General features: G+C 42.9%; 1 protein-coding gene across 1 annotated transcript in view; it reads left to right on the forward strand.

The window, feature by feature from the left end:
- Positions 1-6,411, forward strand: part of LOC310924623 (SR-related and CTD-associated factor 4-like) — a gene marked incomplete at its 3' end in the record, with an annotated part of 32,905 nt that extends 26,494 nt beyond the window's left edge. Inside the window, exon 19 of the mRNA XM_083886411.1 lies at positions 6,292-6,411. Within this exon, the coding sequence (XP_083742537.1) occupies positions 6,292-6,411 (120 nt within the window). The remainder of the gene's footprint in view (positions 1-6,291) is intronic.
- Between the last annotated feature and the right edge of the window lie 5,869 nt (positions 6,412-12,280).

The raw sequence follows: 12,280 nt of genomic DNA on the forward strand, positions 1-12,280 counted from the left end.
GTTTGTATATTTGAAGTTGTGTAGTTTATTAATCAAGTCCGTAATCTTGGTAGTTCAAATTTTTTTTTTCTTTTTTTTAATTAAGAAAAGGGGTAGTGTGTCTTTTTGAGCCAATTCCCCTCACATGAGAGTTGTGCAGGGAAGGAGACTGTAAAAAAATTCATACTATTTTGGTATTTTTTATTTAGTAAAAGTCCTTTGTATCACAGACTGATCACCACATGATGATGATTTTGTGTGAAGCAGAAGAGCATTTCCGTGTCCCGCCAGTAGAGGGGGGAATAATGCCTGTTACCGAGGGCGGCCTCTGTTCTATGTTAACATCACACCTTTCCAATAATGTGAAGTGAATATTAAAAAGGACTACCATTTAATAATGCGTGTTTTTCATTTATTTTTTTTTAAAATCCGTAAATCTGCAAGAAAATCACGTGTAAGGGAACAGTTTTTGTTCAGAAACGGTGATCTGCATTTTATTTAATTTTATTTCTTGGATTGTTTCAATTAAACTACGTCTGACATTGACGTTCCTTTTTATACGCGTTTACTCACATTGATCAGCTGTTCCTAACGTAAACGGGATACAATAGAAATACACACAACATGGATGACATCTGTGTGTGTGCAGCAGATGGGATGCACAGTTTTTCAATAATTTAATAGGGATTAAAAAAAGATAGGTAGTGTTTAGATGGTGTCGAATGACGTCGTCCTGTGTATTTCAGTCTGTACAAAACAAACAAAGAACTCAGAGAACAAACAATAGAACAAGGATTATAGAGGTGTTCTGAGCTGGGTTTAATAAGACAAAAACACACTAATTTAATTAGACTTATTTAAAATCTAAAATCTTTAAAGGTGCATTACGTAATAAATCTAAAGCAACTGGCCGTAAAATCCTCCTAATATGTCACAGAGACTCAGGAATAATGTTCATATAACAAACTGAACTCACCAACAACAACAGTACAGACAAAATATCTGCATTAAAAGAAATATTTTGCAGACTGCAAATCATGTTTATGTTTTAAAATCATGTTTTGGCATGTGGCGCCACCTACCGCTGTCTACCAATCATTGCGGTTAGTAGAGTCTCAGCTGCCGAGCAACCACGGGTTGCCAGTTACGTCAGAAAACGAAAAAGACCTAAAAGACCTCGGTATTTTGAATTTGAATGTAGTAACCGTTTTTGGCCACATTCTTACATATAGCACCTTTAAATTTCACTTAAAGATAAATTAGAAAGAGGAAGATGTTTTTTTAATTTTTTTTTTTTTAAAGTGAACATATATATGTAAAAAAACAAACATGGCAACAATTATTCAAACTGACACAATTGAGAGCAAACAATAAAAAAAAAATGTTTTGGGAATAAAATCATATTTAAATATTTAAACCTCAAGGCTAAATATCCTTATTTCAGTTGTCGAAATTTGTGAAGAATCATTTAAATTCAATTTAAAAAAATTTTTTAAAAAAAATGTTTCCATTATTTTAAAGTTTGAATTCAACAATTCTAACATTTTTTTCGTGACGTCAATTTCACAGTGACAGAGCCGCAGCTGATTGGCTGAGCCTCGGTGATTGACAAGCGCGTCAGCCACTCACAAAGCCGTCTCCGTGGCCCGCTGGCCCCGCCCCCTGTGAGCGCTGTGGAAACAACACTCATGCTTCGCAGAGACGCACACACACACAGATAGAGACACACACACACAGATAGAGACAGACAGCAGGATGAGCAGCACGAGCAGGACTCAGACCCACGCGGGACAGAAAGCACGCGGACACACATGAGCGGCAGTGACAGGTACGTGCGCGCGTGTGTGTGTTTATGTGTGTGTGTGTGTGAGAGCGCTAAGCGCGCGTTCTTCCTCATCATGTCCGAACACGCTTCCGCGCGGTCCTAGCGCCGCCGCCTGGAAGCATGACCGCGTCACTCAATCATACAAGTTTATTATCGGAGGCGGCGGGCGGACGCTGCCGCACCGCACCGCACCGCACCGCACCGCACCGCACCGCGTTTCACCGCACCTGCACCGCGCTCCATTGGAGTGGACACAAGGCCGACACAAACTGCGCGCGCGGAGGTGTCCAAGCAGCGTCTGGTGCCGGCGGACGCATCCCCAGACAAACATGCGGGGTAATGATGCGTCTGAATGGACACGCGCCAGTGCGTTAATAACACGCGTTTCTCTCCACATGTGTGTAAAAAAAAAAAAAAAACATCCATGGAGAAATTCTGCTTGACTTCATCATCATCATCATCATCATCATCATCAGGATATTGATGCAGAGAAAGCCGACTCAGTGCAGTACAGTGTTGCATATTGAGCGGAATCGTTTAGTGCGTCTGTCTGTGTGTGAGTGTGTGTGTATGTGTGTGTGTTGTTGTTGTTGTTGTTGTTGTGTGTGTGTGTGTGTGCTTCAGTAAACAGATGCAGTGCAGGTGACTCAGCATCAGGTCTTCACTCGAATGACCTTATGGTGTCAAGTTAGTTGCAGCGTCACTGCTGTCGATGCTGCTGCTGCTGCTGCTGCTGCTGCTGGAGCTCAGGTGTTTTCACTCATTCATCCTGCAGACTGTGATGTTGTGACCTTGTTTTTCCTCCTGTTTTATTCATAGCTGACAATATCTAATTGTAAGGAATGGTGTGTGCTGTCATTTGCACTGCCAAGCCATACATTTTGTTGTATGGGGGGGGGTCAGCGAGTACATTTGGCCAAGGGCCAGCGCTGTGGCATAAAATGGACAAATGGGGCCAAACTGAAGTCGTAATAATTCAGTTAAGAAAGACTTAAGAATTCTGAAAACGTCCGTCATCTCCGACATTTAGCAAAGGAAATGTCTTAAAATCTTAATATTTAACAGAGGAGTCTGGTGTATTTGGATATCCCCCCCCCCCCCGCCATCATTGCAGGAAGAACTGTGAACAAATCTTTTTAATTAACTGAGTCTAATGATTCTGAACACTGGTTTGTTTCATGCAGCCGTGCTGTGATGGCTCCGCCCACGTTGAGGAGGTGCTATAGCGATGGAAAACCACACCAAACCGCGTAGATTCAAGCCGCACCGAGGACTGTGTAGAGCACAGGTGTCAAACTGCCAGCCCACGGGCCATTATGTGGCCCCCCCAATCGATTACCAATCGATTACCATTATGCGCGCCCCCCCCTCCCCCCCCCCCCACCTTAATATCATGTTCTAATGAAAAAATGGCCAACAACCACACTGAACAAATTTTGGCGTCCATTTTTTGGGGATTTGTGAATCTATGTACGTTCCTACAAATCTATCTACGTTTCTACAAATCTTCATAGGAAATCTACGTACGTTCCTACAAATGTAGGAGCAATGTTAGCATTGTTGTCGAAAGGTTTTGCGGATTCAAAAACGGCGTGAACATGGCAACCCTTGGAGAATTTCAACCATTCACCACGATACAGGAATTGCCCTATAACTTCGGCATAGATTGAGTTCCACCGGCGAAACTTGGCGGGAAGACCATGGCCTCAACTCAACAGGAAGTCGGCCTTTTTGAATTTTGGCGATTTGCGAATCTATGTGCGTTCCTACAAATCTATCTACGTTTCTACAAATCTTCATAGGAAATCTACGTACGTTCCTACAAATGTAGGAGCAATGTTAGCATTGTTGTCGAAAGGTTTTGCGGATTCAAAAACGGCGTGAACATGGCAACCCTTGGAGAATTTCAACCATTCACCGCGATACAGGAATTGACCTATAACTTCGGCATAGATTGAGTTCCACCGCCGAAACTTGGCCGGAAGAGCATGGCCTCAACCTTACAGGAATTCGGCCTTTTTGAATTTTGGCGCCCATTTTGGCGATTTTTGCAAATCTATGTACGTTCCTGCAAATCTTCGTAGGAAATATACGTACGTTCCTGCAAAACTACGTAGGAGCAATGTTAGCGTTGTTGTCGAAAGGTTTTGCGGATTCAAAACGGCGTTAACATGGCAACCCTTGGCGAATTTCGATAGCAGGAATTGCCCTATAACTTCGGCATAGATTGAGTTCCACTGCTGAAACTTGGCGGGAAGACCTTGGCCTCAACTCAACAGGAAGTCGGCCTTTTTGAATGTTGGCATCCATTTTTTGGGGATTTGCGAATCTATGCACGTTCCTACAAATCTGTCTACGTTTCTACATATCTTCATAGGAAATCTACGTACGTTCCTACAAATGTAGGAGCAATGTTAGCGTTGTTGACGAAAGGTTTTGCGGATTCAAAAACGGCGTGAACATGGCAACCCTTGGCGAATTTTGACCATTCATCACGATACAGGACTTGCCCTATAACTTCGGCATAGATTGAGTTCCACCGCTGAAACTTGACCATGGCCTCAACTCAACAGGAAGTCAGCCTTTTTGAAATTTGGCGATTTTACACATCGAAAAGTTGTCCAAAGTTGTTTTTTTCCCCACTTTTTGTTCTTTAGGCTGGCCCCCTATTGACCAAACTAGACATTCATTGGCCCCCAGGTCATTTGACTTTGACACCCCTGGTGTAGAGTCTCGACTTAATTCCCGTCATATTCCGACTTTATTCTATTGAGAGGAAAATCATTGATAAATCCACCTGAGAGGAAGCCGGTGTGATTGACAGCTGTTGAATGAATGAATTCCGTGAACTGCTGTTTGCGAAACCACAACTGTGAGTCTCTCGAGGATCCAGATTCTTATCGGGCGACATCACTCCTGGTTACCGCTCGACTTTAAACCAGACTTTATTGCCCGGCAGTTGTTTGCCTCGGCTGTTTTAATGTACATTTGTGTAAGCCGGGTTCACTTAAAGGTCCGCTGTGTTGCTGGGATTTGTTAGGGTTTATTGGCCCAAATTGAATACACTACAGATGAGTATGTTTGTCTAAGTGTATAATTGCTTTCAAGTCAATTTGGTGTGGTTTCCGTAGCCTTAGAATAAGCCTTTTTATATGTACTTTACGCATTAAGGGCCTGGAGGCCACCATTCCTTGCTGTGTTTTTGAAATAGTGCTAACCATGCAAAAGTGGACGGCTTTACTCCATCATTTGTCTGAACACCGGACCGTGAAACTAGAATTTACTCGTTTCTAAGCTTCCACTCATCAACAGTTTCACTTCACACACTGTTTTTCACAGATCCTTATGCTGCTTGGAAGTGGTTCATCTCGCCGTGGTTCGTTCTCTGGGTGTACTGTGTAGGCCAGATGGCAAAATCTGTATCTGGAAAATGGTAAATGGAGCAACAGCTTGTTGCAGTGATTTTTAAGTTTGGTCAGTTTCATCTGATCTGGTCTAAGGCAGGGGTTCTCAAAGTTTTGATACCTGAGGGCCAATTCAAGAACCCAACATTGGACTGAGGGTCGCCAAAGGTAAAAAACAGAAATAAGTCCCGTTTAGTAAATAAATCGTAATAATTTTAATGACCAGACTGCAGTTCTACAGTTTACACTTATTGGTCTGTATCCAGTAATGTCCAATAAACATTTATCTTAACTGGCCCTCAAAACCAAGTGTTGAGGGTTATTTTGTCACTTAGAAATGGGACACCCCTTAAATGCAGATACGTCTTCAGACTGTAGGGGGCAGAATAACGCGAAAGCTGCGTCCAGTCTGTCAACTCCAAAAAAGAAGAAGAACGCATTTACGTCACGATTATTTATTACGATCCGTTTGTCAGTCAAGTTAATAGGTTGTCAGTTAGTTATAAGATGATACTCATACAAATACCACAACCACGGACATATTCAGCTGACAGTTACCACACACCACGGCTTATTGAAAAGTAAACCACAGCAAACGATCGCTTGTCTGCACCGGCCGGCTATTGACAGAAGATCGTAAAATAAAAATAAATGTTACGCAACAATGACGTCAGTAATCCATAATATGGGCCTAAACTAAGATAATACAATGGTTTTCATCATTTTTATATCTCTATTAACAAAGAAGATACTTAATTTGTAGCGTACTCGTTTCGCTGCTTTCGGCGCCATCTTTTTTTATGTCAAAACACACAAGGCATTATGGGTAGCCCTTGCTCCCAAGGGTGGTCTCGGGAAAAATCTCAATATTGAGGGTGATACAGCCCTTAAACTTGGCCCTCAACTTAATTTTTCTGAGAATCGGGACAGCACTTGCACTAGAGGGAGCGCATTTTTGAGATTGAGGGTTAAGAAAGTTATTGGAATTCACCCTTGGGCTGGTCAGCGCGGTCTAAATGGAAAAGGGAAAAACAAGAAATACAGACATAATAAAATGATACATCAGGCATTTTTCTTTTTTAGCTACAGAAAATATGCGGCATCCTGACTGCCGACGTGTTTGTTGACGTGGTGGAGAACCATGGGATGAAAGCGTGCAGCAGAATGGCCTCAGTGTTCAATGCCGTGTCCTCGGGGCAGTAACCTGAACCCACCTGTGTGACATGCCTGCACACAAACCTCACCCTCTTTCTGTCGAGTTCTAACTAGCCCAATACTCCCACCGCCACCCCAACACACGCCCACACACACACCCAACCGCTTGTGTCCACACTCGTCGACTCCACATGTCGGATCACAAATGTTTGACCAAGTCGAGCCACTGTTGTAGCTGCACATGAAAGAATGTCCACACATTCATATGATAATTCGGTGGCTTTTTTTCCCGGACAATCCGCGACTTTGTTCTCGACGCTCGTGCACAGATGTTCAACCAAACGCAGATGATCTGGTTAAATGCGCATAATTTAACCCGCCGTTTTTGAATTATTCATCGCCTATCATCCTACGTGCACATAACTCTTCATTCATTTGCAAAGTAAACACTGAAGACAGTCTAGCGTTTTTTAGCGCTCGAGCGATCACGGGCCGCTAAAAAAAACAGCTGAGTTTCTTGACTTTGATGGAAATCGCTTGGTTCCTGTAACCAACTGTGGAAAATACGAAGTGAGAACATAAGACCGTAAAACCCACAAAGCTGCAAATCTTTCCCACCAGGAAACTTGTGGTGTTCCTCTACTGTGGCCGATCTGTTTCAATCCAAAATACATTTCCAAAGCATGCATGTGAATATAAAAGGTCGATCGTGGATGATCGTAACGGCGGTGGAAGTTACCTGGCCCGAAAGAAGAGGGAGTTTAACGCAGGATAATGATGGAGAAATCTACGTTAATAGATGCCCCGTACATGTTCAATACATAGACTTTATGCACTTTGTTCTCTACGTTGTGAGTAAATGGAGAAATCGTGCACTTTAAACCTTTCACGGACCTTTTGTTTTCTTAAGTTAGACAGAAATCGTGATGTATCGCTATAGAATGGTCTTGCAATACATTCATTATCACAGAATCGTTGTATATCATGGACCGTGTATGACATTACGGCATTGGTTCTCAAAGTGCGGCCCGTGGACCAATGGCGGCCCGCAGAAACATTTCTGGCGGAATCACAGTTGATAGTTTTAATCCAGGAGCTACTAAGCTTGTTAAATGTTTATTGGACATTATTGGATACAGACCAATAAGTGTAAACTGTAGAACTGCAATCTGGTCATTACAATTATTACAAATGGGATTTCTTTTTGTTTTTTTTCCTTGTCCAATGTTGGGTTCCTAAATTGGCCCTCAGGTATCAAAACTTTGAGAACCCCTGGTGTATGGTATAGTGAGGTACCCTGTGATTCCCACAGATCGGTTGGTATTGATAGTGAAATTATCATGATAAGAATCAGATGATCAAAGAAAACATCAGATGATTTTTGCGCTCAAGTGAAAGAACGAAAAAAAAAAAAGTAAATGATGGTTTTAAACCTTTTTATGAACTCAAGATCAACACATTTTCCACATCTCGGGTAAAATCAATCAATGTATTCAACCCTAGTGATTTAAGGAAGTTGTATAGCTGTAAAATTGTATATTCTACTGAACTGTTGCCATACCAAAACAGGAGTGCGCCACCAACTGGAATTAAAAGTGTTGTGCTTCAGGAAGCATTTTGTTCATATTAAGACATTTATCATCACATCATGGACCACAGTGGGCCATCCGCAGCCATGCAGACCCGAAGTAACCTGCCCTACCTCTGCAATGCACACATCTCCAGGTGCAGCAGGAGAATGGCTCTCTTTATCTGCTCGTCAGCTTTTAATAATTAAATGAGCTCATCTATACAATCGATCTTAAACGCACACCACCTGCAAAGTTGACTCTGGGCTCGAGAGTTTTTCCTCTTTTGACTGTTTCACATTTGTTGGAGTTTGACTTTCGAAGCTCTGCTAAGATAAAAAGCTCTTGTCTGAATGATATCATGATAAACTGGAACAGTTGCAGGTGTTTGATCGTCGATTCTCAGAGTTCCCTTCAGTGTTCTTGCCCGGGAGGCTCGATGAATTCATGCTTTGTGCTGACTCGTGGATTGAAAACCCCTCGATGAAGTCATTTGTAGTATCCGCAGTGTTTCGGAGCCGTCGTCTTTGCTTCATGATGAACTTCCTCCCAGTCGATTTGAACACGTCTCTGTGTAACTTTCGCGGACGTAATGTTTCCTCTACAGTCATCCCGCTGCTGCCATCGTCAATGACTCAATCTGGAAAGATTAGCAAAGCAGTTCCAGAGGCAGCCACACGAGCCTTGGTTTTCCATCCGTGGAGTGGTTTGCGTCTTTTGTTTAGGCCTCTGTATTTCGGCTAAATCTTGTAATTGTGATCTCGGGGCTCTGAAGAAACCCGCTCCGATTTGCGTTAACAGCATTTCTCCTGAACAGCAGATCCTCCTGCTCCGGGCACATCCGAGACACATCTTCTGAGAGCTAGTGTGCTAATTATGTCACTTCCAGGTACCTGGCCAATCACAACACAGTTCTGTCTTCTGGGGGTGAGCTTTCAGTCTGAAACATCGCGACTGATGAGAGCTTCAGTCAGGAGAGATTTCTATCGGCTCATTTACAGCAACTAGGAGGTTTTTGACCATAAAAACAAGTTAATGTATGTAATTAGACCTCCATAACTCACATATATGTACGATATGTTAATTTTTACACTATTGCGTTGACATGTAAAAGTGCCGCACACCTGTAGAATTGTCCTGTGACTGGAATTCAAATTCCTACTTTCAGTTCAACCAACTTGTTATATGGAGAGCGTCGATGAGAGAGGAAGCTTATTAAGTTTTTTACGGATTTTATTGTCTTTTATAGAGGTTTTTTTTTTCTCTCCTTCAAATTGATGTAACTCTAAATTCACATTCATAATATTCAAAATAAAACAGCTATTTTATGGCCTGCACTATCAGGAACAAGCAAACATGTTCTGCCCACACAAATTAAGCCGACTCACCCTCTCCTTTGTGTATTGACTCAAGCTTTAAAGATTCTCGCCTCGGAAAAGCGATCGGGTTTAGAAAACGGACGCTCAGATCTTACATTTACGCTTTTAACCCCTTTGTCTCCGTGTTATCGCAGGAACATCTACCAGTAGATTTAGAGGCGACTGTAGAAACTGTCACAGAGTTGGGAGCGACGCCGCGCAACAGTGCTGATGTTGCAGCTGCGAAATCTCCCCTCTCTTCACTCTGGGAGCATCTGCACAGGCCGGGCGCCAAATTTGTCTTGTGAGAATCATCAACTTTCAAAAAAAAAGCCTAACCCTAAGACAGCGGATTACTCATGCAGGAGTGAAACAGACTTCATGTCGCCGTCGTCGCCGTATGTAAGACGCCGTTTTTTTTTTTCATGTGTCCATCTTACGCTGGTGGATGAGGAACAAACGTCTGTTTATGTTGGCGTTGCATTGAGTTACAGACACAAAGCTCGATCCGCTCTTGTTCCTCCTGACAGGACATCCGTCTCCATTAGAGAGGACTGTCGATGTGCTGCCGTATCAGTCTGTCCTCCGCCATCTTTGGACGTCCCCCCGAAAAGAGGAATCCCATTGTTTTTCCCACAGTCTGCCACATTGTACCAGTCTGAGATTGTGTCCTATCATTTTTTTTTTCCTCCCCAGACCATGTGCTGCTAAGCAGCTGATGGACCGACTCTCTGTCTGAACCCTCTCTCTTGGACTCATCATCACATGCATGTTTGAAAAAGGCCAAAGCCTCGCATCACATGATTGTCTTCCTTATTTACCAGTTTGCAGAAGACTTGGAGGTTACCACATGTTCCAGCATCTGACAGAGTGAGGTCATGATGAATTCACGATGTGTGCTGACAGTCAGCAAAGTCTGAAAAAAAAAAAGCAAAAAAAAAAAGCATGTCGATGCTTTGGCAAGAGCCGTTTGTCCCAGATGCTTTCCAGAGGACGACCATCAGTGTTGCATTTAGAGCGACAATGATGCACTCCATTTAACGCGGGAGTGTCTTTGACTACACCCTAAAAAAGGCATGTGTTTCACAAGTTTTCTACACTCAGGGACTCTCTTTTTAAAGGAGACATATTATGCAAAATGAACTTTTTAATCATTTTAATACTTATATTTGGGACTCTGGAGGCCCTACACTCTTAGAAATAAACGTGCTAAGTAGAACCATATATGGTTCTTCGGCTTGTCCTCAAAGGAGAACCCTTTTTGGCTCCAGGTAAAACCTATTTTTATAAAGGTTCCACCTGGAACCACTGGCTTTTAAAACCCTTTATTCAGGGAAGTGATTACTGGTTCTTACTGGAACCATTACTGTTACCAAGAACCCTTGAAGCAAACAGTTCCAGGTAGAACCTCAGCCCTTGTAGAAGAACCCTTTCGGAACCCTTATTTCTAAGAGTGTATGGGAGTGTATAAAAGATGACTCACTCATGTTTTTGTGGTCCTCCTCAGTCTAAGTACAGGAGATAAAACACACAATGTTGACTTCCGCACTCATTGCTACGTGACATTGTGCAAATTCCTGGAATTGTTGTCTCGCAGAGCTCCGCTTTGTCCCTGAAAAAACGCAATAGTATCCGGAAGAACGCAAAGTGTTATTCTTGGCTGCACAGTGCAGCACAGAGTTCTACACAAACTTCCAGCCTCAGAGGATTTAAATTTTATATATGACGGCAATGGGCCGGGCTAGAGTCGGCAAATGATGGCTTTTCCGAAATACTTACTGCTGTTAGCTGCCGTTAGCCTTAGTGACGCTGGCCTAGTTTCCTGTGTCTCATTTGCATATTTAAAGAGACAGACTCTCAAAAGCGAGCGTTCTGAACAGGGCTGTTTCGGCAGGGTGATTGAACTGCTGTGGTGCTTCATCCTTAAGGTATTTTGACCAAAGAATGTCACAGACATGTTCATACGAACAACCGGGATCTATCGTGAGCCAAATCAGAATATTAGTTGTGATAAGATCCCAGATTTATAGCCACATCTGTAACACCAAATGTCAATGACAACGTCTTTTATACACATTATTAACTAAAAGAACGGGGAAACTTCTACATATTTCTTTGGGGAATTAAGGCTAAAAAGCAAGTATGTGCAATACAATCGGGAGATTGCCTTTTCTCCATGGATTATTTCAACATTTACCAGTGACATCAAAGTCAGAAACACGTGCAAACAAGTACTCGCCCACAAATTGAGCCAATTTGCCTTCATTGTTGTGGATCGACTCCACCTTCAAAAGCCTTCTTTGATGCTGCGGGAAGCTTCAGACAAGTGATGATATTCTGTTCCCGTTTTACAGGTTGGCTACTATTTCAAAAGCGAGATGTCAGACCATTGTGTGTGGAGTGTGTGTTGTGTGCGGAGTGCAAAAAAAACATGCAGACTGGAGGATGGCGTTTATTTGCATTCTGATACCCATTCTGACGATGCTCCTGGGATTTGGAAAGACGTGACGGATGAGCGTTGAAAGCTGAGCTGTGAGCAGCAAGCGGTGGTGACTGACACATCGTAATGATCGTTAGATTTACTGGCTGATAGGGCTTTGTGTTTTTTATGGTGGATGAATTATAGATATTGAACGCACTAATCTGCTGAGGCTACAACTGTGGTCGAAGCTGGTGTTTGAATGAATCACCGAAAACCACATTTGGAGGTCGTTCAAGATGATGGAGCAGTTTTTCTGTATTTTTACACTTCTCTGTGCCCGTGCTGTTATTTATTTATAGCCAGGGCCTTTAATATAACTGTTAAAATCATATTTCATGTTACAGCAGTGCGAGCAGAGCATCGATTCAGTCAGCTCCTCTCGACCTCTCTTAACGGCGGTTAATGGTGGAACCGGACTCCGGCCACCATTTGCCAGTTAGCTCCGTTGGCTGCGTTAGCGCCTTTAGCGCCGTTAGCGCGCCTACAGTCGAACTGGAGCGGTCTGTTTA

The sequence above is a fragment of the Microchirus variegatus genome (genome assembly GCF_963457635.1).
Source record: "Microchirus variegatus genome assembly, chromosome: 3".
Classification (NCBI taxonomy): Eukaryota; Metazoa; Chordata; class Actinopteri; order Pleuronectiformes; family Soleidae; genus Microchirus; species Microchirus variegatus.